Here is a 27,806-nt window from a genome sequence, read left to right as displayed (position 1 = left end):
CACATTTTTTTATTGTTTACCAATGACATTGTTAACTAATATTCTTAATTTCAGTTTCAAGATGAAATCGGCTACGAAATAAAAGGAGTGGGTTCATATTTCTGTTACGAAATTCCACTTTTGTAGTAGACCTGTGCCACACTAAGTTGTGACAATAAACAAATCTGAGACACTTTCAAAGTATTAAATTGCTATCTCCGTATTTGGGAAAAATCTTTCAGTATAATACTTTTTTTGGACGCGTCAAATCATAGTATTTAATTCCTGTTTTAGCAGCTTTAAGAAACCTGATTTTTTTTGGGGGGGGGTTACAAATGCCCTTTCTGCTCCCGTCAAGTTACGCCTATGACAAACAGGAATTCAAAGTAAAAGACTGTCCCGACTAAATCGGGAGACACGTCTGATAGATTTACAATTGGGAAAATCATAATTAAGCGTGTAGTTGAAAACAACCTATTTTCATATATTGCATGCAGCTCTACTTTTTCTGCAATGTGGATCAAGAACTGGGGACGTGGAGAAGCACAACACTCCACGTAACCAATAGTCACGTGACCCTCTTTGCTTTCCTGTCATGTTGACCTTCGCGTGGAACACATTTCTCGGTGTTAAGACAGGCAAAATCACCCGATCATCGAAGGGTGCAATATGTGTTGCCTACCCTCCTGCATTACTTGCTCCTATTAAAGCCTTATGGGGAAGAACTTTTTTCCATGACTGTACATCGTCCCGTTTCTCTCTGGAGCAAGCGAACGAAAACAAGTCATTGCGCTATTAGTGACGCGAGACGGTTCCACCAGTGAACACGTGAGAAGGAACTGGATTGCACGGATGGGAGAAGCGACTGCAGTTACCAGCCTTCGCAGCGGCGTTTACTGCTTCGCTCTGCCCACTCGATTTCCCCCCGTCTCTGCTGGTATGCGCGGCCTTGCTCCAGAGATAACCGAGACAGAGTATAATAGTAGGGAGAATATTATGGTTCACTCTTATATAAAAATGGAGGGGTCCCGGGGTGGAGGCACACAGAGGTTCGGATCCTAAACTGTAGTTTCAGCACGGGTGTTTGATAAAGAGGACTTGAAACTCAAAACTCAGCAAAAATGCTCTTGGCCATGGTCACTACACGCGCACACAGAATCCTGCCTACAGCCATGCTATCTCGTGCGTGCATTTGATACAAGCTTCAATAGATTTATCGCTTACGAACTTTGTCCGATACAAGAAAGAGAGATGTGTGTGGGTGGGGGGATCTTAGGCGGCAGAGAATGGGAACAAAAGGCGTCCCTGCAGACGGCAATCTCAAATCACCAATAAATGCTACGTCACACATGAAATATGACGCCGATACACTCCGCCGTAAGTTTACAACAGCCTAACGACCGTGTAATTTACAAGGTACTCAATAACAGACGGGCAGTGTATATATTTCTGGAACTTATGGGACACTTTTCGTCTGTTCGTTGCTTATTTCCGGCGAACAGTTGCCGATTTAGCAATGATTTCCAACAAATGACGATCGTTTCAATTCCCTACCTTGTAGGTATGAGTCGATATTATTGTGCGTATTGAATGGATATACAGCGTGAACGTAAAGTTCGGTGTCGGTTTTCTAAATTATATGTACAGAGACTACCAATGATATAACCAACTTTCATGTGTACATATAATTTTGAAATTAAGTGTCCAAGTTTGTTTCCAGAACACAACACAAAGATTCGATACATTCACGCGGTAATCTAACTAGTACTCTTGTTACCACGGAAGCAGCTTCTCTCCTTCTACGCTTGCGTTCCTCTACTTTATGTGGCAGCACCATATGCAAAGTCTTACAGCGACAGATACGGCAACTATGCTGGCCATTATATGGTACATTCGTCCCTTTCTGAGCCACATCCGATCCAGAACTTTATGTTCAGGTATTTACGAATCTTGGTGTGTAAAGGATTTTCTGCATATTTAATATCTGACGAAACTTAATAGAAACATTTTATGTTATAAATAATTATTGAGATTTTTTAGATCATGAATGAAAAAGAGTAGCATTGAATGGCGCAACTATAATCTGTCGCAGGACTCTGTGCAGCTGGCGAACGAAAGCAAGTACTCTGCGCAAGTAGCGACTCGAGAGGGCTCAACCAATGAACGTGCGGGAAAGAAGGGGATTGCATAGAGGGGGCAACGCGACTGCAGCCACCAGCCGTTGAAAACAGCGCGCACTGCTTTGCTCCGCCACTCGCTTTCTCCTCTTCTCCGACCATTATGCCCGGCGTTACTCCACAAGCCTTGGATGTAAAATAACAACAAAATTATTTCAATTTCTCTTTCACGTGACATGTATGTGGAAGTTATATCACTCGTGATCATTGTACAATAAATTAAGGAAAGTGTTTACGTATACGCTACAGTTCCTATCCGTCTTGATACATGATTTGACATTGTTTAGGATCATGGGGCACCCAAAACAATTAATCGAGGGCTTCGATAGGTGGACGATGGACATCCCAAGGAGAGTGAATTGCCGAGATAATCCTAAAAGAAAATTTCAAATGATTCGTTTCATCTTGTCTTGGCTACGAACAGATGGAAAATTAGTTTCGTCGAGACAATAAAGCTTCGAATATAAGAATGTCGGAGAATTTAGAATTACATAATTTACAAAAATAGTTGACTCTTTTGGAGCACACTATGCGCAAAGATAATAGGGGGGTTATAACGTACTCACCACCAGACCACAGAAGCATAGGACGAACATCTTACCTGTAAAGAGAAAAAGGAAACGTAAGTTTATAGATACCAAAGCAACACAAACACAAATTACATGCGGATTTTTATGTAGTGGAGACATGTGCATGAATATGCAGAAAACATCACTGAAATATGTAACTATATTAATGTGTAATAATATTTTAGTATAGTATTTGGTAATTTTATTCACTATCATGCTATATTTTATGTTCCTGATAGTAAAAAACCTAATTATACAAAATTAATGTGTGAATATCCACTGTTTACCCGCAGTGATTATTTCAAGAGTCAGCAGAATTTCTGCTGAAATTACATCCGAAATATGGCGGTAGTAAGAGAACCAAGTTTACACAGTCTTGATTTTTGCTGCATGTTTTATTCCTTAAGTGAAAGTAAGATAAGGAACCTTTCACAATCAGATACCAAATTACAGAATTTCGGTAGAAATGCCACATTTTACGTAAAAAACATTTGCTCTAAACGGAAAACATGAAACATATCTCAAAATATGTAACACAAAATTCATGTGTGTGTATATATATATATATGTTTTAACAACGTAATTCGCCGACACTAGTCAATTTTGCTGGGTTGCTGGGCTACATGGAAAGGAGAAAACGTAATTACATGCAGATACATTCCCTAGATATTATAAATTAACTTAATATTATAGTAGCATACACTTTTAACCACAGGAGGCAGGAGGATTAAAGAAGGGGGCGATCCTACATCACCTTCCGAATCATCGAATAACAACAACCAATCGTGAGTTAACGCAGGAGTACAACAACAATCAATCGTGAGTTAACGAAGGAGTACGTGATGAGCACCGCCCAGAAATTGATGGCAGAGTGTTACATACATATTCACTTTGAAAGCGACGCTGGCTAAATATGATATGCAATTGCAATATATACACAACTTGATGGTGTATTTTAAGGTATTTTGCAGATTTACTGCATGGTATGTGTGTTTTTAACTGGTTTTTTATTCAGATATGATTTCTTTTCATGTGTTTTAATCGTCTCTCTCTCAAAATTCTACAAGGGAAAATAAATATTTTACTTTGGCAAACATATTCTCATCCATGTTGCGTGTGGTTGCATATACTGTCAGGAAAAAAATTAGTCTCTGAGGGCTCGCAGAGCCAAACGAGGCACCAAAGAGAAAAACGTTATAACAAAAGCTGCTTGCTTTAACTCCATACGCAGCCGGCGTCTCTGGAGAAGTGCTTACCACAGCGCGATACGACGCCAGGAGTCCCGGGTTAGAATCCAGGTCTGAGCATGGGTATTCTTGGAGAGTTCTCCTTCATCACATCACCACTCATCTTCATTGTCGCGATTAGACAAAAATGGCAGAAAAGCGACGCCGAATAGCAAATATCAAAATCCACTCTATAGGCGGATACACGCTGTATATGTTGCTTGTACTGAATACTTCGAGATATGCTCTGCGAAACCCAGAGCGAGACATGAATTTACAACTCGATACGAGACCTAGGACGAGATAGGCATTTACAACTCGATACGAGACCTAGGACGAGATAGGCATTTACAACTCGATACGAGACCTAGGAGGAGACATGAATTTACAACTCGATACGAGACCTAGGACGAGACATGAATTTACAACTCGATACGAGACCTAGGACGAGACATGAATTTACAACTCGATACGAGACCTAGGACGATATAGGCATTTACAACTCGATACGAGACCTAGGACGATATAGGCATTTACAACTCGATACGAGACCTAGGACGAGACAGGCATTTACAACTCGATACGAGACCTAGGACGAGACAGGTATTTACAACTCGATACGAGAGCTAGGACGAGACAGGCATTTACAACTCGATACGAGACCTAGGACGAGACAGGCATTTACAACTCGATACGAGACCTAGGACGAGACAGGCATTTACAACTCGATACGAGACCTAGGACGAGACAGGCATTTACAACTCGAGACCTAGGACGAGACAGGCATTTACAACTCGAGACCAAGGACGAGACAGGCATTTACAACTCGAGACCAAGGACGAGACAGGCATTTACAACTCGAGACCTAGGACGAGACAGGCATTTACAACTCGAGACCTAGGACGAGACAGGCATTTACAACTCGAGACCTAGGACGAGACAGGCATTTACAACTCGAGACCTAGGACGAGACAGGCATTTACAACTCGAGACCTAGGACGAGACAGGCATTTACAACTCGAGACCTAGGACGAGACAGGCATTTACAACTCAAGGCCTAGGACGTGACAGGCATTTACAACTCAAGGCCTAGGACGAGACAGGCATTTACAACTCAAGGCCTACTAGGACGAGACAGGCATTTACAACTCAAGGCCTACTAGGACGAGACAGGCATTTACAACTCAAGGCCTACTAGGACGAGACAGGCATTTACAACTCAAGGCCTACTAGGACGACACAGGCATTTACAACTCAAGGCCTACTAGGACGACACAGGCATTTACAACTCAAGGCCTACTAGGACGACACAGGCATTTACAACTCAAGGCCTACTAGGACGAGACAGGGATTTACAACTAAAGGCCTAGGACGAGACTGACGTTTACAACTCAAAACCTAGGACGAGAGAGGCATTTACAACTCAAGACCTAGGACGATAGAGGCATTTCCAACTCGAGAACGAGGTAGTCATTTATATCGAGACCGTGGAAGGTATTTACAACTCGTGACGAAGCCGAGACAGTGCAAGGTCCCGTCCGGTCCTGCCTAGATTCCATCCGCAAAAATAAAACCTGAACAAATGACAACAGAAAAGTGTTTTTATTAATATCACTTGCCGTTGTACACTGTTTTCAAAAGCCGAGGCCGCAAAACAGTGTCCTTGAAACGATAAATTAAACTGGCTTTCCGTGCGAAGGACTCCAAATAAACTTCAAAGAGGGCGACAGGAATGCATTTTCCACGAAATGCGCGCCAACCTACGATCAGACTAGGGGACAGTTAGCAGTTCAGACGACACATTCATATTTTTGCTACCTCTCATATTAAAGGAAAACATTGTAAAAAATTCACCGCTCGATCTTCAATTCCCACTTACGGATGGATCTGGAAAAAAATAGCAATTTTCCGAACCAAACGGCGATGACGATTTTCGAGAAAAGCAATAATAATGTCGAACGAAACGTTTGTATCGATCTAGCGTGGGTAGAACGAAAACGGACGGTTCACATATTGGCCGAAACCTCATTAAAAAAAAACATCTGAGAAAGAAAAAATGACAAAAAAGGAGTAGAGGAAAAAATTCCTTTCTGTTGGATACACGACGCAATATATGTATTTCTTTTATTCCACCTCGAATGGGCGAGGGATTATGCGTGATAATGGTACACAAACGACGGTGGAAATGAGGAATGCAAATTCACGCATGGAGTGTCTTCAACAATCGAATCAAAGGGAAATTAACAGTTCGAAAGTTCGGGGGAAAAAAGTAAATACAGTAAGTTGCGAAAATTTTCTGCGCCTCAACTACGGACCGTGATCTTCAAGGGTTGAAAAATGTGAAACTTTCGTGATTCTTCCATTCTTTATTGCACCATATTGCAGTATTTATGCTTCATTATGACTCTGTGCAAAATCCTTTGATTCTAGTATTACTTGAGTTGTTTTTTTTCTCTTTCTTTCATTAAACCCACTTTATGCACAGAAAGGCTAATCAGAAATGGGCAAACGGTTTAAAGTTGGATACGACCTACTTTTTGCCTCCACCGGGTAACGAAACCGGGACCCATTGATTGCAAGGCGACTGCGTTGTTACTGCGCCATCGGGAATGCTGTAAATGGGCAGTTGGCTGTTGTGTTCTTAACGAAGAAAAAAGGTACGTGCGTGAGAAAGTAGTCAGCAAACATCAAATATGATGCCTAGGTGGCCGAGCCTATTGGGTGATCGAACGACGATCTCGCTAACGAGGGATCCAGTGTAGTGTTTTGGATCGGGCATAGGAGTTCCTTTGTGAGTGTTCTCTTCATCAATTTCATACAATTATTCATAATCTTCGTCACGAATAACCTACGATAGGAAGAAATGCGATGTAAATTAAAAAATACAAAGACAAGAAATAGTGAGATAGACACACTGGCGTACTCAAATTTTTTTGGGGGATGGGTGGAACTGTAAAGGAGGATATTGCATATCTGCGTTCTAGGGAGGGAGGAATACATAATAAAACTGCCTAAAAGCTGTTCAAAGATAATAAAAATAGTAATCGGGGGGTAGTTATTTGAAGAGGTGCATTTACCACAAGTTTTTTTAGTTCTTTACGGCTTCCATTTGAAAAATTCAATTTTCTCAAAATTTCGGGAGGGGCTGTAGCCCCATTAGTTCCCCTTGCTTATGCCAGTGGATGGTGACGACACGAAGTAATGGCTACAGCGGCGTTGTGGCCGAAATCCGATGGAAAAAAGTGCTACGCACCGCAATAAAACTGTGCAAGAATATTAGCTTGAAATGCAAACCTAATCGAACGTGTTAACTCTGAAAGGGCTCCTGCCCTGATAACATTGATCAGACCGTTTCCCTACCACTGTGCTGACGTAAGCCAGCTGCTGCAGGATTCCTTAAAGATGTCCAACTTTGGAGTGATCATCATTCACCTGGCAACGCTGAGACTGGCAATGACGGCAAAATAAACAACAGGTTGGTCACCTGGAGCGTCGTGGTCATCTCTCAGAGGAGGCTCGCGGTCGGTGGATAGGTGGAGAAGAAAACCGCGTGATCAACTAGGAGCGTGATGTCGGCCACGTTAAGATATTCGCCGCTGGATAATCCCCGTGACAAAGAGCGCGGCTCTTCGTCCTCTACGGGGTATCCGTCACAAGCGTCGTAGGACGTTTTTGCGTCTCCCTTGGTAATAGCCTCTTGAGTTAACGCAAGGGGAGTTCTATTGGAAAAGGATGAGCTATTCCTGGTCGATATTAAGCTTCCTGTGTATGCAATACGGAAATTACAAAAGTATGGGCATCAGGGTGTGTGTATTATTCTCGCTTAATAAACAATATATGCAGCCTTAAGAAACTGCCGTAATCCTTGATATGTTTGAATTGATAGCTGAGTAAAGCAATTAGACTAATTTTTATATAAGCTTACCTTATGTTCCAATTAAAGTATTAGATTTGAACCTCTCAAACAGCGAAGTCTCTGTTTCATCCCGTCAGTGTTGTCACAATCTGAAAGCAGAATTTCTCTTTCCCAGGTACAAAATTCCGTTTTTCATATAAATTTCCCTTCATATTAGAAAAACACCTCGTTTTTAGAGGACGAAAGGGTTCCAGGAGATTGAATGTGAAACAATATCCTCAATTTCCCACTTCACTTAAAATTTTACGTAAATTTTCCTGCAAAGAGGGAAATTTCCCTTCATGTGGCAGCATCAAGTCTCGTCTCGCTACCATCTCAATGTGTGGTTGAATAGTCGTCAAAATGTGTAGTTTCCTGCCTTAATTTTATTTCTCGAGCAAAATTGACACCATTACTATTTTTACTTCAGCATATTTAACACCGTTCTTCAGATACATATTTGTTACTCAATATGTACCTACAGCATACAAAAAAAAAAAAAAAAAAAATGCACAACTTTCGCTCCCCCTTCTGTCTCAATTTTCTCGATATCTGTACAGAGACTTTCAGACCCAAGCGAGACGCGGTTGTCACACTTTAGTGACACGCGATACGGGCTCCTTACGTCTACCAGCAAGCGTTCAACGCGCATGGGCGAAAAACTGACCGAGGCGTTGATAAAACAGCCCAGCGACAGATGCAGCTTGTCGTGATGCTTCGGTTCAAAAGGTTGCATGTATTACTGAGTGTTCCTTCTCAGTAGACACAAGTAGGATGTTGCTTGTCGCGTATTACCCGGGTCTGAAAGCTCCCTAATCCCACGGTCACTTATATCCAATCAATTACTTCACAAGCTTCTACAGTAAAACCTCGTTAATCCGAACTAATGGGCGGGATAAGTTGACCGGTTTAACGAAAGTCCGGGTTAACTGAAATAACCTAAAAGAACAGTAGAAAGTGCATTAAAACTCCGTTTATAGCAACAAAACACGTTTATTATGGTGTATTTAAAGAGCATAGGTCTAACTAAATACACTATACAGTACAAAGTCAGCGGGAAACAGAATTCCATCAGTTGTTGACTGCCTTTTCTTTGGGAAGTTCTCTTGTTGACATCGAGCTACATTTAAAACCTTGCGTTCTGCCCTTTTTTTTCTTTTGCCTGTCCGGATTAAGCAAAGTCCGGAATAACGAGGTTTTACTGTATTTACATTTTTCAATTACAACAATACCCTTTACAATATATAGCATCAATACCAATATACTTATCACTAGGGCTGTCGACTTAATATGTCAATCGAACTAATTGAGGTGCAAGGGGTGATTCTTTCTCAAGATATCCAAATGTCAAACTCCCTTCCACGTAGTACACCCTGGACTGCACTTTGCAGACTAATCCTCAGGTGAGCTTGTGTTGTGTAATGTCCTTTCATTCATTTCACCTTATCACATTTCATCCTCACGTCACCAAAAATGGCAGAAAAGAGGAGTAAACAAGAAATCCAATCAAAATCAATCGAACTGATTAACCCGTCAAGTGTGTTTCTTAACAGCAATTATCGTGGTCACAATATTTTCAACTTCCCCCCACTGCACCTCGAAAGGAGTTACTGGCAAGTGTAGCCAAAGTGATGCTCTACTCAACATCTTACCCAATCTCTACGATTCAGACAGGAAAATGTGAAGAATTGGTACATTTTGAACTGAGGTAGGCATCTCGCATGGTTCGGTGCTCTCTTTGTACCATGAGAACCTCCGCAGTATAGAATTTTCCTTTGCAAAATGCACTAAAATTACATTACGAGCGTCGACGAACCAGATGAAGGCAATTTCCTAAACACAAAGCTCAATCACTAACAACGAAGCGTTTGGATGTAGGAGGCGCACTAACAAGCTACCTTGTTTGTGGAAGCTACGAGATTTGAAACGGTTTGGCTATCCAACTCCGTAGAGAGTAATCATGGAACTATTGAAATCACAAATAGGTCGGAGGGAAAAAACGTTCTCGAACACAAACTCTCTCTCAGCCAGGGGCATTAGTTACTGACACCTCGGCTGGCTGAGATAATAACTGATTTACTTTTGTCATTTCAGAAATTGCGTTCGCAAATGCGCATTTACACGTGGGAGTGAGGCATTACGACTATTTTCAACACTATAGGGGAAACCGGGGTGAGTTGAGCATGTTTTTATGTTTAAATTTTTGTAGCTCTTAAAAATTACTATCTACTATTGATGAAATGCTACGAGCAATACCTGTAGTTTCCTTGACCACTGTGAATTTTTATTACATCATAATGCTAAAACTTGTAAAATTATTACTTTTCTCTCGAAGCGTGCCAGTATTGTCAATTCATCCCATACATGGGGTGAGTTGACTGTATGTGTGGGGTCAGTTGACAATATGTGTAATTCTACCCCCTACATGCTTTGGAATATTTTATTTCAAACAAAATACTGCCTTAAAAATTACGTATTAAAAAAATGTTTTCAAATGAACAGTATAACTTGAGATATAAATATTCGAAACTTTTTTTAAAGTTTTCAAAAGTGTTTACTGAATATTTTACCCAGTGTTTATTGTCATATCACAAATACAAATGCAATATATGGTACTGTCCTATAATCCAAATCTAATATATATTATTACAAACAATGTGTCTATATGCTAAGATGTTTCTGATGAAACAATTAATTGAAGAACAATTTTCTCAATAGGTCTACAGTATTGTCAATTAGTCCGTTCCTTCAACTCACCCCGATCGCCATATTGGACTTTCTGGTCATGCCGCTGCTAAACATTGCAGTTTAACAAAGTATCCGAATGTAGTTTCGGTATGATTTACCATAATATTACATATAGCCTCTTACTTACTTTGAAAACTTATAAGAAATAATATAGAGTTGAGAAAATTTTTCTTCGCAAGTAAGAATTGATGTTATTTGTCATGCACTAGAAACTTTGTAAACAAGACATTCAACTTCTTAGTTGTGAGTTGATTCTAGATATGGCACATATTCACAGTAACCTGCAATGTTGCCAACTCTTGGTTGGTTGGAATAAAATGTACTTTGCCAACTCGCCCCTATGGGCAACTCCCCCCGGTCTCCCCTTCCCTGTGCCGGGAATGTCTGAAGCGAGTGAAAGAAAGCATGTCTGCGCGAGTAGTGACACGAGAGGGCTCGACCAATGAACAATTGCGAGGGAACGGGATTGCGTGGAGGGAGACAAGCGAGTACCCTTACCAGCCTTTGCTGCTTCGCTCCGCCCACTCCCTCATCCCTATCGTTACGCGCGGCCTTGCTCCTGAGATTCCCTGGATAGAGTTTAGTCGCGGTCGAACTTAACTACACGGTGGAGAGTCACGTGGCTGCGAGAGCCAGTTCGCGTCATTTGCATCGGCCCTTAAACCTCCCCCGCTACAATAGGACTTCAAATTACGGATATTTACCACAAAACCATAGGGTTGACAACGCTGATGTTATTCAGCATGAACAGTCTCACGGTTCAAGCCAATGACTGAAAATAGCCGACTGTCACCGACAAATCCGCTACAATGCGAGACAATAACGGCGGTATCGGACAAAACAATGTCTGCACATCCAGAACACTTTCCGGGACGTTGGTTGCAGCTGTTCGGGACAGCCCCAAGGTCCCGTGCGTGGCTCGCTACGACGGGAGACACACACTCAACGGGCATTTGCTTCTGGCAGATTATTCGAAGCCAGGACTTCAGCTCTCACAATGCCCACGTGACAAAAGGCAGAGGAAAAGTAGCGAGGGGAAAAAGTGGCCATTTACAAAACTGACAGAATCGGGAGATTTGATAAAACCAAGAGAACAGTATAAATCCTTTTGAAGTTTTCCAACCGAACGGAATATTTATTCCGACCCACAGTCTGCGCCGCGCCATGGCCCAGTGTTGCCACCCGTTCTTGAGAAACGTCACTAGGCGAAGCTTGAAAAGACTGCTGCAAAGGGTACATGACAATGTAGGAAAGTTGTAATTTTAGGGCATGCAGAAGTGTTACGTATCTGACACCTTTTTGTTTCCGGAACGTGAACTAAAGAGAGCAGTTATTGGCCACATATACTCTTCTCTGCAAACTTTTCCGCAAGAAAATTAAAACTAGACTGTAAAGGAAATAGGGAAAAAATATGGCGTCATTTTAAATGTTAGTTTCCACAAAATGATTACAAAATGGACATTCTGCCAAAATAAAACACTACTCTTATGCTGAGAAAAAGTCCATATGTTTTGGATTTGAAGGAAAAAAAAACGCCTTATTTCTCCGAAATTCAAAAAGCCCTGTGAGCTGTGACGCACACTTACGTCACTGGGAAATTACAGTTTCTTCTCTTGTACTGAACAAGAGAACTCAACTAATCTACACACTGTCTTCCTAAGGGGTGGTAATAATTTTGCGATATAATTCAAACTAGGGCTGAGCCGATACCGATACTCTCACCGATTCCCACCGACACTCGAAAATTGTAATAATTAAAAGTTGTTCAAAATATTGCTTAACATTTGTGTGCAAGTACTCCACTCGAATTTATTAATCATTTTTACCAAGAATTTGCATTAAAATATTAAAGAATTAAACCATAATAATAAATTACATGTTATGTTATAAAAAAAAATCATATTTTCATACAAAACTCATGCAAAATAAAAAGAAACTTCGAATTTTGCAAAATTTCCAGGGTAATTAGGCTCCGCACGGGTGGGTATGGGTAAATAAAATCCAACCGACACTTTCCGATACCGATATCATCGGTATCGACCGATACAGATACATCGGTATCGGCTCCGCCCTAATTAAGACATAACTGCAGGTTTATATGTCGTATATCAGTGAAAAACAATAAAGATGTTTACATCATTTTCTTAATTTAGCCGGTTAATGCCTCAAGAGATAAAAAATGAATAAGTCTTGTATCGTTTCGACTGCAACCAACACAATCATAGCTACAACTAATATAGCAGAGTTAACGCGAAACACGAAAGTTTCTGCAGGAAGTCACTCCCGTATAGTTAAAAAAAAAAGTGAAAACCGGTCTCCGCATCAGACCGCCATATTGTTGACAACTTCATTCTTTGATAAAAAAAAACGTCGGTAGGCAAGCATATACAGGATGGCCCATGATGTCATCAGTAATACGTTATGAAGCACTTTCAAGGGTAGAGTCGTGTGGTGACATAACAGGTAGACGCTGAAATAAATAAACAATCGAAGAATATAAAACGTTACGTTGCATTGTAATGATCAAGGGTCTCCAAGAAATAAAAAAAAATACGTTCACTATAATACAGAATATAGTAAATAACGCATGCAGTTGGCAACACTGGGACGTCAAATTTCAAATCCAAACTGCTCCATCAATCAATGCGAACAGATTCGAACTCAAACGGTTGCTGAGAAAGAGAGGAAAGAAAACTTTGTTTCGGAGGGGAAAATCCAATTCATGTGGGATACGAGCTGGTGAAGTTAACAGCACGAATCGTATGCAGATGTCCTTCACGAGGTGAAAAATAGATCGTATTATTCTTTCCAAAATTGGCATTTCGTGCCTTCTCGTATATTTTATATATACAGGGTGACTGGTAATTAGATGTATTCCCTGAAAGGGGTTAAAGTAGAGACAATTTGCAATATATTTGACCATATGATACCCCGTCCGAAAATTAGTAGTTTTCGAGATAATCGAATTTCAATTGTTTTTGAAAAAAATGACAATTTTCCACATAAAAAGTTGAATTGAGAAAAAACTGCTCATTGTATGGAACTTATTTCAGCGTTTGCTGATAGCTATCAAATAAGTGGTTAGGTGAAAAAAAAAGTTTTTCCCAAATAACAATCACATGTAAGTAACGGGTGGGTCTAAACTTACAAGTGATGATAAAAAATTGCACTCTTAGTTTACTAGGCAACGTATTAATAAAAAAAAATGGTATGACACGAAGCGTACATATTACGTAAATTACTTCCTTGATTCATCAGCTATCCAACAAGGTACAAATGTTGCTGACATTCACATTTGTGTACAAGAAATAACACTTGATTCATCTTCATGTGAATGGAATCAATGAACAATACAATTAAAGAACATTACACGTCTTGCTCAAAGTGGGCACCTCCGTTACGAATGCAGGCACGCAGGTTTTTACGGGTCATTTGGTCTCGTAACTCGTGATGTTATGGTGGCCTTGACGTGTTGACCAGCTGTTAAGATCCTCTCCCTGAGCTCTTCTTGCGAGTTTACCGGTGCAAGGCGCAACGCAAGGCGTCAAATTGATCGGGGGATCGAGCTGGGCAGTCATCATGCTGATAAATCATGTCACGTCTTGTAGCTAGAGGCACATCCTCCAACAACATTGCCATCCCGTTCCGCAAAAAATGTTCATAAGTGATGCCATTTAAGATTTGGGGCAGGAAAAATGGCTCGATGAAATGATTGTTGATTACGCCCATCCATAGTTCTGCCTGGGCGTGGGACAGTGGCTGGATGAAAATTACCCAAAGAAATGGATTGGCCGAGGCGGACCGATTCCCTGGCCGGCTCGATCCCCCGATTTCACGCCTTGCGACTTTTACATTTGGAGCCACATGACAAGGCACCGGTAAACTCGCAAGAAGAGCTCAGGGAGAGGATCTTAACAGCTGGTCAACACGTCAAGGCCACCATCACATCACGAGTTACGAGACCAAATGACCCGTAAAAACCTGCGTGCCTGCATTCGTAACGGAGGTGCCCACTTTGAGCAAGACGTGTAATGTTCTTTAATTGTATTGTTCATTGATTCCATTCACATGAAGATGAATCAAGTGTTATTTCTTGTACACAAATGTGAATGTCAGCAACATTTGTACCTTGTTGGATAGCTGATGAATCAAGGAAGTAATTTACGTAATTTGTACGCTTCGTGTCATACCATTTTTTTTATTAATACGTTGCCAAGTAAACTAAGAGTGCAATTTTTTATCATCACTTGTAAGTTTAGACCCACCCGTTGCTTACATGTGATTGTTATTTGGGAAAAACTTTTTTTTTTCAACTAACCACTTATTTGTTAGCTATCAGCAAACGCTGAAATAAGTTCCATACAATGAGCAGTTTTTTCTCAATTCAACTTTTTATGTGGAAAATTGTCATTTTTTTCAAAAACAATTGAAATTCGATTATCTCGAAAACTACTAATTTTCGGACGGGGTATCATATGGTCAAATATATTGCAAATTGTCTCTACTTTAACCCCTTTCAGGGAATACATCTAATTACCAGTCACCCTGTATATAAAGTGGGGCTTCTTATTATACCATAAGCAGCATTCAACCTCGATCTCAACAGATTCCGTCAGTTCCCGTGGCGGACTGGTTAGCATATCGCTACGACGCCAGGGGTCCTGGATTCGAATCCCAATCTTTGCAAATTAGCCAAACGTGGCACAAATTGCGAAGTAAAAAAAAAAAAGCAAATCAATCAATGAATAGATGCCGAGATTTCTAGCTCTTCTCAAAGTGTTTAACCCTGACTTCGGTTTGCCTAAGCTCATTTTCTTTCATTCGAAAATTTTAACCCTTTCCCTCGGAATGATGACCATCAAAAATCCCCGCTAACTTAAAAAAAAAACTAATAATGAAGTTATTGAACGAAAAAAAAAATAGTATACTCTGTCCAGGGAATTTCTGGAGCGAGCGAACGAAAGCGAGGCTCTGCGCAGGTAGTGACTCGAGAGGGCCCGACCAATGAACAAGTGAGAGGGAACGGGTTTCGTGTGTGTGTGTTGGGGGGGGGGGGGCGATTGCAGTTACCAGCCTTTGCAGCATCGTGTAATGATTCGCTCCGCCCACCCGCGTTCTCCCATTCCGTGCCGCTATGCCGGCCGGACTTCCCGAGATTTCCACGATAGAGTACAGATAGCATTCTTAAGACTAAGAAAACATTGTCGGCCGCGTACGAACACAAACCATAATAATCAGCCAAAATACACAAAGATTTCAAAATTAATGGAACAGTGCTTCACAATTTAAAGTATCTTATTTTCTGACTACAATTGCAAGATTGTAGTTGATTGGTAGTCTAGCTCAACCAGGATTTATATACATTTTTAAGCTCTACATAGTGGCTTATATAAGGTAAATCCCCCCCCCCCCCCCAACACGCACACAGGTACAGGTGTCGTCAAAATGTAAGAGTAAGATTACGGTCCATGAAAGACAAATACGATCCATTTGTGATGCCTGTACGATATAAACGCACTAGTGTTGCCCACGAGACGAGACTTTGGACTGTCTCGTCTCGTGGAAATGCTGTCTCGTCTCGAAAATATTCGTTTGTCTCGGGACACATGATCAATCTCGTCTCGTCTCGAATTTTTAAAAGCCTGTCCCGTCTCGTCCCGTGAGCAACACTTTAACGCACGGCCATGAAAATAGGCGGCGGGGTAGAATTGCGCTGGTGCCACATTTGGGAAAAGCTAAGCGAGAGCGGGACAAAGTGGCTGGTTCCCGCACACTGTGTGGCAACGTCAACCGGGCTGCGTTGCCTAGTTCGAGCGTCAGGCCGACCTCTCTCCGGGGCATCCAGTTGTCATCCCTACCCTATCGAGCAAATACTGTCAATTTGTATCACATGTATACAAAACCCAGCTCTGCAACTCAACAATGAGACCTTTCATTCTCTTAAACCTCCGAACACACGGGATTGTGACCCGACGTGGCAACAGCGCGAAGTTCTGCCACCCGCCTATTTTGATGACCGTGCGTATAGTCGTCTTTCTTCTTAAGTTCTTCCATTTCTCCAGGTCTTCATTTCATGCATCTTCTTGAGCAAATCTCCCACTCTCTCTGTACTCTCCACACGCACAAGTCTGCCTCCCCGATTGGTCTGTGGTAGCGTCATTGCCTTGTAATCAAGGGGCCCCGGGTTCGATACCTGGTGGAGGCACTTAAAACTGTAGGTCCAGTCCCGATTAGCCTTACTGTGCACAAGGTGAACTTAAAAACACCAAATCAATCAATCAATTACAAGCACGTGTCCATTCTGGGTGAGGATTGCAAATTAAGAAATATAACGGGAGTTTCATCTTGAATACTGCAAGAAGTTGCTACAATAAAGTACATTGTAATCAGGATAGAATTCAGTTTTTTGAGGTTATGTAGTGAAGAAACGACGGGCCAAACAAAGACAACCCCTTACTAAGAAAAGTTTGCCTTAGTGACTGACCTCCATACGATGTGAAAGTTTGTGCGGTGACACATTGTAGATGTTACACTGTATATTCCGAGACGAAACCGAGACTGCCAAATCTCTTTCGTCTCGACATCAGCCTTGGCTTTGGTGCCTCAATGATAAAGCATTATCCTTCCAAATGACGCCAAAATATCGAAGCCAAGTTTCGAACCCTGGAAGGGAATCTGCAGTCATCATTTGTTCAAAAATTCTGTTGATTCTGGGGCTAAAAATGGAACAGAAATACGAACAAGCAAGCTGTAAAAAGACAAAAAGGGTCGCACAAGAAAGTAAATCCAGCAGATGAAGAGATCATGAAAAGTTGCGAATAGGCTCCTAACCTTCGATCACCAAAGTTAAAAAACTTTGATCAGCAAACTTTCCAACGCGCATTACCATCAAGCCACTGCAACGACCATTCTTCGTCCTCGTAAAGGTGGTGGGGGAAGCACGCCTTCAGAAAGACCAGGGGGACCATCCGCTAAAAATAAGGGAGCCGCATTAGACGATTATCCTGGAGGTCCCCCACGATGCGTTTTGATGGACAAGTTGAGAGCGCTTGCAGGAAATGGTCGATTGCAAAACGCCATCGCAAAAAAAGAAGGGCAAAGTAGGAAGATAAATTAAGTTACAAGCTGAGAGGTTGTTGCCACCGCACTCTGGCAACAATAAAAATAGAACAATCGCTCTGTCGACCATAAGGCAGAAGTAACAATAACGCTGGAAAAGGCTTTCACGTCAAGCGACCCACTCCATGCTCTTCAGAGAACTTTTTAATGTCTTTGAAAATGCCAACAAAGACATAACGATGCAAAGTAAAGAGGAGTATACTCACTGGCATAAGATCGGGGTTTATAAGGTAAACATTCTTCACGAGTAGGGAATCAAAAACAGGAAACCGCGCGTTGCATAAATCATGAAAAAACATTCTGAACGTCTCGGCCTCGCCACGAACTGCAAGTGCCCACTTTGGCCTCGTCACGAGCAGCAGGTGCCGACTTTGGCATCGTCACGAATTGCAGATCAATGTCTCGTCCTAGGTGTCCAGTTGCAAATGCCCGACTCCTCGATGCAAATGCTTGCTATCATTCTCCACCTTGTCTTCAACTTCAGTCACGAAGATAGATTAAAAATATATGTTCAAATACTTAATAAACCGACCTCAAAACGTGGTTCTCTTGTACTGAACAAGGCGTACGACAAATCTACGTAGATATAAGCACAACGTCACTCCGTTTCGTATGCTTGAATAAGTTGCATAGTAAAGCATATTTGATATGGACAAACTTTCATATATGCATTCTTGTACTCTGTATTTTACAGTATGACGGAGACGAGAGACTGTATCACTGAATGTCGGTCTCGTTCCGACAGCTATAGCCTTGTTCTTTAAAGATTTTAAAACTATCGTCTCTCTATACCGTTTCTAACCAATAACAATAATTCTAAGCAGAAGTCAGATTGCAGAACTTTACTGAATCTGAGAATTTCCAGTCATTTTGGCAGTTATGTTACCAAAGAAACATTGGAGAATGCTAAATTACAAATACTTGCTGTCTTCGCGGAACGAAGCCACTTTCCAATTAAAGTCTTCGAAATTATTCCAATTGCTCACGGACACAAAAGAAGCTGGATGGAGCCTAATAAAACGTCACTTTTGAAGAGGACGGCGTGATGCGATCAGTCCACCACTTTTCCATTCGAAAGCTCCCTTCTACGGAAAACCACGGTCGATCTTTCGGGAACCTTTCTTCCGTCGGTCGCCTAGGAGTGGATGCGGTGAATTTCCAGATGTCGCTTTCCCGGAAACTTCTTTGTCGTGGAGGACGGAGACAATTGAGTTTCCTCCCGAAGTGTTCACCGTTTTCGCGCGGATGAAAATGCGTTCTCAAATTACAGCGTGGATACCCAATGACCAAGATTTCATGCTCAAGTTGAAATCGCATTAAGAATTCTAGGTTAAAAATAATAAATGATTACAACAAATTTAATTCATGTTATCATTTTACATTCAACATTTACTTTACGTTCCTTGCGTATATCACAAAGTATGTGCACAATTTATGTTAATCAAATAGTAGTGATTATGAGTAGGTGTTCGACAGGGCATGTCAATTACAAATGCAAAAGTGCAATTAACAATAAATATGTCAATAAACTCTTGATCCTAAAACATACTTCTAATTTATTTTTCAGCATATAAACTGAACCTTTCTAATCACTAGCGTAAGCAGATATTTTTCGCGTTCGAGGGGAGGCAGATTACACAATCGTAATTATTATTTTTAACCTTCGATTTGAAAGTTGTTCAATGACAGAAATGATAATCAGGGGTCATTTTATGGACGATACGCAATTACCACTTTGGTTTTCGCCGAGTTATTTACTGCTTTCACACGAAATGTTTATCTAAAATGTTTTCGGAGGGGGCTGTATCCCTATCAGCACAACCCCTGCCTACGCCAGTGTTTCCAACGATATCCTTCTTTCCTCAGTGAAACTACAATCTCAAAAATTGTAATATATGTATATACGTATATACAGGGGTTGGACAAAAATAATATAAACACCCGATTAGATGAGCCCCATTTTCGAAGTTGTGTGATGACTGCACTGGCACACACTGAACGTGTCTTTTGTTTTCTCCGTGTCCTATGATCCCTCTGCTACAGGTGTGAGCCACCAGTAAGCCTGTGGACGGCTTCGTGTTGTGTTGCGCTACCATTATGTCTGTCCTTACAGACTTCCAAGGAGGGCAAATCTTGGGTGCCCGATTATTTGGGGCATCCGTAACAATGGTCGCAGAGTTAGTAGGGGTATCGCGAGCTCCTGTATCTACCGTCATGACAGCATACAAAGTGCAGGGGAAAACGACGTCTGCGAAACAGAATAGTGGCAGAAAGACGAAACTGACAAAGAGAGACAGGAGGGCATTAAGGAGGATTGTTGGCTCTCAGAGGAAGACAATCGCAACCAAAGTGACTGCTGAGCTGAATATGCTTGTCGAGAATGCAGTGTCAACGAAAACTGCATAAACAGAATATCCATGGCAGAGCCGCTATTGCCAAACCTCTTGTAACGCAGGACAATGCCAAACGGAGACGTCAGTGGTGTCAGGAGCACAAAACCTGGACTACACCGACCAATGGAAACATGTCACGTGGTCCGATGAATCAACCTTCACACTATTCCCCACCAGTGAACGTGTTTACGTATGGCGAACACCGGCCGAAGCATACAATCCAGACTGTCTGGTGCCAACAGTGAAGCATGGTGGTGGTAGGGTAATGGTGTGGACGGTCATTTCATGGCATTCACTAGGTCCTATTGTCATACTGACAGGAAGGGTAACTGCCAAGGTGTATGAAGTCATTTTAGGTAACCATGTCCATCCAATGGCGCAGGCATTGTTCCCAGCAGGGGACAAAATCTCCCAGGATGATAATGCCCCATTCATACCGCTGGCACCGTCCAAGATTAGTTTGATGAGCACGATGACGCACTTACACATCTTCCCTGGCCTGCACAATCGCCTGATTTCATATATTATCGAGCCACTGTGTTCAGTATTGGTAACCAGGGTACGGGCCCGTTTCCCTACGCCAGCTAATCTCAAGCAATAGGAGCAGTTTCTTGTTGAGGAATGGTATAGCATCCCACTGACTACCATCCAGGATTTGTATGCATCCATTCCCAGGAGGATTGAGGCTCTTTTCAAAGCCTAAGGTGATCCCACACCATATTAGGTGGGTGTTCATATTATTTTGTCCAATCCCTATAAATATACACACTGTGTTTCAAAACTATGTGAACGATTTCAACTCATTATATTTTGTTTATAAATTGTCAAAATAAGATACAATTTCAGACATATGTAATGTAACTGTCCAACTTTAAGTGCCAATGGTTATCGCAAAGTATATAGTCAACTTGTTGCAGCGTAGCAGATGCCATCAACATATACCTGTACATATACGAGCTATCACGTAACCAGCTGGTCGCGAGGAAATTCCAAGTGGTACGATAGCTTTGAATTGTATTAGCGAAAGCTTAACTCCAGTTCGCTTCTGCTCTGCCCTGAATGTTCGCAAATGTTTGTTAAGATACCTGGATATAATGTCGAAAAACATCATTTACGCGACTAAGGTTTTTAGACGAAAAACTGGAGTAGGCATGCAGTGTCGTACACAGGAGCCTGTTGTGCAGAAGAGCGACGTGTATTGTGTGGAAGGAGTATATTCTGTTACGTAAGAGGGAGGATGCGCAATGCCATGCGGTGAAGCATCTTCCGTCTGGGCAGAAGAGCGAAGAAGCATTTCGTGTAAAGTGAAACTGAGCATGCGCAGTGAACATGCTCTGCGGTCCTCAGCACCTGCGCGCAGCAAAAAGGCGGCGAGTGGGAGGAGCCTGAACCGCAACGTAGCATGCTGCACTCTCCTCGAATCTGCCCCGTAAGAGATGAGCAGGGGCATTACGAAAACAATCTAGCCATACTTTAGACACAATTCACGTAAACAACACCAGCAGCCATCAAGGGACTTCTAGTTAAACATGTATTCAGTGTGGAATCTTTGCTTTTTGGGCGTGGGCGAAAACAATAATACACTTTAACGTGACAGGACTAATGTGCAAGGAGGTCGCAGGGGGCCGTCATATGCAGCCCAGCTGCTGTATCGCCGCAGTATCTCAACGGCGGAATTCAGAGCAATAAAGTCTCGAACAGGCCTCATAAATGCTAAGATATTCTTGCTTTACGGCCTACTCCTACGGTGATGGTCATCGTTGGAACAAGGTGAGTTCGACCGTAGCTAGGCAGGTCGTAGAAGTTTTTCGTATGCAGGAGTGCATTGATGGAATTTCTACGACGCAGCCTTGCAAAATGGATACGAATAAGGGGCCGTGAGATAAAAACGAAAACGAGGGCGTAATAGTGCTCTCGCGGAAAGCTAAGGGATTTGAAACACTTATTTTGCAGTCCTCAATTGTTGGCGGCATCGCATGTCACATTGTCGATCAATTACAGTGGAGATTAGCAATTTTATCATTGCAATCTTGCATGGTTGCATGTACCTGAGTATGCACAGATAATTACATAATCTAATTGCCATTATTTTGTACAGAGTTATCATATTTAGTAGTACGGTGTTATTTATATACCATAAGAGTGATACAATAATTTTCAAACATGTTCGAAAAAACTGCATGATATTAGAGGCAACACGAGTTCATAAAATATACTCCTCACAAAAAGTTTGGAATATTGTTATAGGTATTCGACAATAGGTGATAGACACAGCCTTGGAATTCAACAACACATGGTATCTGTGTGGAGGACGTTCTCATCTTTTCACCGACATATCCCACCGTGCTTATCAGCTATTGACAAGCAATATTCCAAACTTGTTTTGCCTAATATAACAATATTCCAAACTTTTTGTGAGGAGTGTATATTAATATCGGACGGACAGACTCCATCTTTTGCACACATGCCTCCAAAGAAAAGAACTGCATTATTACTAAGTCAGATGAGTGTACAAATTTAAGTATGGTTGAGTACAAACTCAAATAGAAAACTTTTACCTTACCTTCCTCGCACGAGGAGTGTGGCCAAGTCATTTCTCTTCAATGTTGCCATCTCACGTTAGCATATTGTAGCCACACGTCTCTTCACACGTTCAAAAAATTCTCAGAATTTTAATGTTGATTATTATCTGTCCCTTTTAACTAATTGCGACGATGAGGATGAGTGATGATATAATGAAATTGGTGACGGTATGCTCACAAACAACATCCATGGTGGGTTTAGAACCAGGATCCCTAGCGTTGAAGCGCGCTATGAACTCCGCCACGGAGGTCGGCAGGATTTTAGTGTAAAACAATCACTACGTCAATTGCAATGTCTCTCCTTGCATAGACATAGACTTGAAGGAAAGATACAGAGTTTTTGTGGTTCACAGTTTTAATTTTAAATTCATTAAAGTAAATTAAATGTTTGTAATCTTTCTCTCTCCAAGTCATATATTCGGTTTAATAGCGAATCACTGAAACGGAACCTGCTGCTTTTTAATTACTGGTAACGTGAATGTGCTAAGTACCGGGTGGTCAGATTTAAAGTTACCCAACTCAGAGCCCTCTGTAGCCCGTTTGAGGCATCGTAGAACTCTGAAATTTGGTGAATCCACTATGATGCGGACCATGGGGAAGAGGATAGCGATTATAAAAATAACAAATAAAAAAAGTTCAAATTTTCGCCACCAGGTTGAAATGTGGCGCTGTACTTCCATGATGGGTTGTACAAATAATCACGTTAAGTGATGTAGCTGAGTTATTAATTAGAAAGACATTTGTTAGTGGCTGGAAGTTGCGAGAAAATAATCTGTTTATTGCAAGGTAAAGGCAAATCCATAACCAATTGGAGCAGTTTACGTCATTATTACAACACATCATGGAAGTACAGCGCCACGTTTTAACCTGGTGGCGGAAAATTGAACTTTCTTTTTGTATCGCAATCCTCTTCCCCATGGTCTGCATATTGGATTCACCAAATTTTTCAGAGTTCTACGATGCCTCAAACAGGCTACAGAGGGCTCTGAGTTGAATCACTTTAATTCTAGCCACCCGGTAATTTCCGGTGCGGACACGAATATTGTTGTAAGTTATTGGCCCACTCGGGAGAGATGCACGCAAACGTATAATGTGGCAAATTATTAATCTGCAAAGTGCCGGAGACGATTAAAATTTCCACCACTCCTCCCAATAAAAGCCCCTTCCCTAAATGTGCAAACGATTCACACCCTATATGCTCACATCTTTTAGATGCGAGTGGAGCGAGGATATGAGAATAAGCCTAGTGTGTGGAATGATTGGTTCTTTGTCACGAGCACCACCGCTGCAAAATTGCGTAGCAAGTGTTCCTGCTCAGCTATTCCTGTCTTGGAAGTTCAATGGCAGCCCTTTGATATCAGTCCGTTGCCTCTTAATCATCCCGCCCGGTAACATGTGCGCCAGGCAGCTCATGGGGCATATGGGAGTATGACAGACGTTTGCACCTGTAGGCGTTATAAATCAGAAGCCACGTGGCGAATTGTCACGAACTCTATGGGTGAAAGAAATCGTGTATTCTAGTGCGATGAGCAGGAAACCGAGTCACCATCTCTGTCCAACAGACATGCAAGCACGCAGGGTGGTCTAATGGTAGAGTTCCACACATTCTCGACCTCCGCGCCGGAGTGGTTATCACGACAGCAATGATCCTGGGTTCGAATCCGTTCCGGCCGGAGTATGTATGGGAGTTCTCTGTCCATTCATCAATTTCATCATATAATCACCGATCTTCATCTTCGCGATTAGCCAAAAGTGACAGAAAAGCGGGAGCAAAATGAACGAAAACAAATAAAACTTTCTCGATCTCTACCATAGTGAAGGTAACTGCGATAGAGCCAGCTTTACACCAAATGGTTGTACCCAAGTACCCAGAGAGTCTGGGTAATCAACAAGAGACCCGCTTATGCGGAGATATAGGCCTATCAGCGGGAAAATTCCTGCCTGAAAGCGTTCATTTCGGGAAACGAACCCAGGTCTCCTACCATGGCAGTCTGACGGTTTGCCTACTGAACCATGGACATGAGAGACAGTATCGAAATGAAAGGACGGTCGAGAAAGGGCGAAGGAGAGCCAGACGTAAACAGCGAGAGGCAGACAAAAAGAGTGAGAAGATACAGATAAAGAGAGTGAAAAGATATAGACAAAGAGAGTGAGAAGCGACGGAGAAAGCATCCCTTTGAAGGCTTCATCTCCTACGCCCTCTCCTCGCGTCTCGAGCTAAGGGAACTACTACTCCATCTTCTTTTCGGTTTGGAATCAGACTGCTATTCTCTAAAAGACTCCTCTCCTCTTTTCTACTATTAGAGAGGGGGGGAGAGACCGAAGGAAAAGAGGGAGAGAGAGAGAGGAAGATGCAGACGAAAAGGAAAGACAAGAGATGAAAAGAAAGAAGAGTGACAAAGAGGGAGAAAGGAAGAGACAAACGAGAGAGAGAGAGAGAGGGAGAGAAAAGATTCAGAGAGAGGAAGCAGTCAGATGCTTTGCATACTGGACCTTGTAGATTATATTTTCCCTCCCCACAATGAAAGCAGAGCAGGTCCCTTGTAAAACACAGCTTTAATTTGAAATTATTAATACCAAACTTACTTGAAATTACCGAGACTGAAATCACATGTGAGGAATGATTTATTCCATCCGTTATTCATTCATTTTCCAGAGAACTATGGCCCCTTTTGCCCCCCCCCCCCCTTTATGAATACCCATGTCCATGCGTACGTGTGTAAATCATCTTAAAAGGCTAGGCAAAATGCACAGTTTGATTTTTAAGTCCACGAGTCCGCGCGCTGAGACGCGGGGAAACAAGGAAAAATCCGGCAACAGAACTTCCGTCGTCTGCTTCTATTGAAATCAAATGGTGTGACGCTTACTACAGGGGAAGGTGCGGAACCGAAGCACGGAATTTCCACCCAGAAGTCTGCAAGTTATCTTGGGGGTTATGGCCCACTCAGACGCTGGAAGCGATACTGTTCCGTTCTGTTGCCGCATTCCCTGCGTCTCAGCGTGCGACAAGATTAAAGCAACTCGGGTTCTCAATTGTAGTTCGTAAGCTTAGAACTTGACACAATCACCGCGTAATAAAGAGTGAGGTTTCCCAACCTCAATTTGTGCAAGGCAAAGATATTTCGGGAGCGGGAATCGTAACCAACGCCGCTTCCTTTCTGGGAAGAAAATCCATTGATCAGCTCGGCGTGGGAGTCGAAACCGTGCAACTTTTCCTCCTCCTTCCGCAAGATTTCCGGGAACAGGGCTTCCTGTGGAAGGCAGCGGGTGGAAGAGAGTGGTTCCGACAAATTGAAGTCATTATCTTCCTGGAGCGGTTCACTACAGTGCCGCCGATGACACTCGATTCCGATCGACTGTGCGTGCGCGCAAGGGGGTCGGCTCTGGTAAGCACACAATGTACATCCTTCCTCACGCCGTAATCCCCTGACCGTGCAGAGTTGCCAACCGCAGTACCCCATATATCTTCACGGCGAAATGCAGGGTGTTTCCGCGACCTTGAAACAAACTGGTAGGTTGGACAAAAATCATGATTTTTATTTAAAAAATAATTTTTGATGATTTTCTTGATTTAAATCGATAAAAAAAACAAGCTCAAAATTGTTTCTATGGTTTTTGGCACAATACACACATGTTTTTTATAGAAAGGAATTTTCTGGTAAACAGCCCTGTAAAATATTTGAACAGTTTGATTAAAGCAAATAAAAAAAAATATGTAAATATACATTTTTCTGTTTTTGATATGGTATACATACTTACTATAGAAATGTCTGTTGAGTGTGTTAATGAAACTAAAATAATTTCAGTAACTTTTCTTCCATTGAAAATACGTAAAACATTCTGGATGTATACAATTGTAACATAAAATATTTTTTATAGTCTTCGTAGCTGAATTTTGGCAATTTTTTTTAAATATAGTTTGCAAAATATCAGCGGCCATATTTATTTACAGTTTAATGATAATGACACTATTTATGGTTTAGCATGATCAGTATTTTGTACATTATTCTACACAAGTTTGTTATTTTTTTTTCAAATAAAAAATTAATGAATTTTAAATCAAGAAAAGTTAAAAATCACCTTATTTAAATATTGATTTAAATCAGGTTGATTTAAATCAATCCACCTTGAATGAGAGACACGAAACCCCGGTCTGGAAATGCGTCCTTAAAAAGTTACGAGCCAAAACTAGCTGGAGGTGACTATTACAGTGGAATAGGGTAACTGAAAGATGCGGCTTGTAGATTTCATACGGACATAACTACGGTATATCGCGGAACTCTGCGACGGAAACGTTAAGAGTAGTTGTTCAAAATGGCGGCCGTGGAGCCGCCCCACGTGGTGGAGTGTTTATCACATCGCGCTAAGACGTCATGGGTCCCGGGTTCGAATCCCGGCTCAGCTGTCTTATTTGTCTATTACGAGGTCCTCCCTGATGGCATGGTGGTAGCGTCGTCGCATTTTAATCAAGGGGTCATGGGTTCAATACCCGGTGGAGGCACCTAGTGGTTCAGATCCCACTTTACACTGTAGGTCCAGTCCCGATTAGCCTTACTGTGCATAAAGTGGACTTAAAACACCAATTCGATCAACCAATCAGAGTCAATTTCTAGCTTGTTAGTGCGAAATATTTGGAGTTTGCAATCAGTATACTTGAGGGGGACGAGGGTGTGTAGATTTTGAGAAGAGGGGTCGCAATGAAAGACCTGTTTGCACGAGCAAGAATTTTATGACGATTGTCCCCAGCATGGCTGGACGAAGACCTACAGTAAGCGATGGTAGCGACTACCTCCACATCGTTTTGCGCAAGGATGAATGGAAGGAAGCGCCTGGGGTAGCAGATGGTTGGCAGATTTAAGGAAATTCTGAGGAAATTTCAGCAGGAAGATGGTGATCTTTGGAAGTAAAGATAGCTGGGACACGAGGTTAAGGTCGGGGCAGATTCGTTATGGACAACGTGTGACGAATTAGAATTTGCGAGGAGGAATCTTGCAGAATATAACTACCAAGAGCTTGCTAAAAAATCGAAGATATGTTGGAACATCGAGAAATATAGAGAAATGAGAGCATGCTTAACCGATGAAAGAATTTACATGAAAGTGAGATATTGATATTGAC

At 41.9% G+C, this 27,806-nt stretch overlaps 1 protein-coding gene across 1 annotated transcript in view; it reads right to left on the bottom strand.

Moving 5' to 3' along the window:
- LOC145994072 (26S proteasome non-ATPase regulatory subunit 1-like) overlaps positions 1-17,562 on the bottom strand; it is a 241,049-nt gene extending 223,487 nt beyond the window's left edge. The window contains exons 1-2 of the mRNA XM_083130158.1: positions 17,481-17,562; positions 2,723-2,757 (exon numbers count right to left, since the gene is read on the bottom strand). Coding sequence (XP_082986284.1) covers positions 2,723-2,757; positions 17,481-17,562 — 117 coding nt within the window. The remainder of the gene's footprint in view (positions 1-2,722; positions 2,758-17,480) is intronic.
- Positions 17,563-27,806: the final 10,244 nt, after the last annotated feature.

The sequence above is a fragment of the Lepisma saccharinum genome, chromosome 10 (genome assembly GCF_977018435.1).
Source record: "Lepisma saccharinum chromosome 10, izLepSacc3.1, whole genome shotgun sequence".
NCBI classification, from domain to species: domain Eukaryota; kingdom Metazoa; phylum Arthropoda; class Insecta; order Zygentoma; family Lepismatidae; genus Lepisma; species Lepisma saccharinum.
This window is presented reverse-complemented; position numbering and strand designations above follow the sequence as displayed.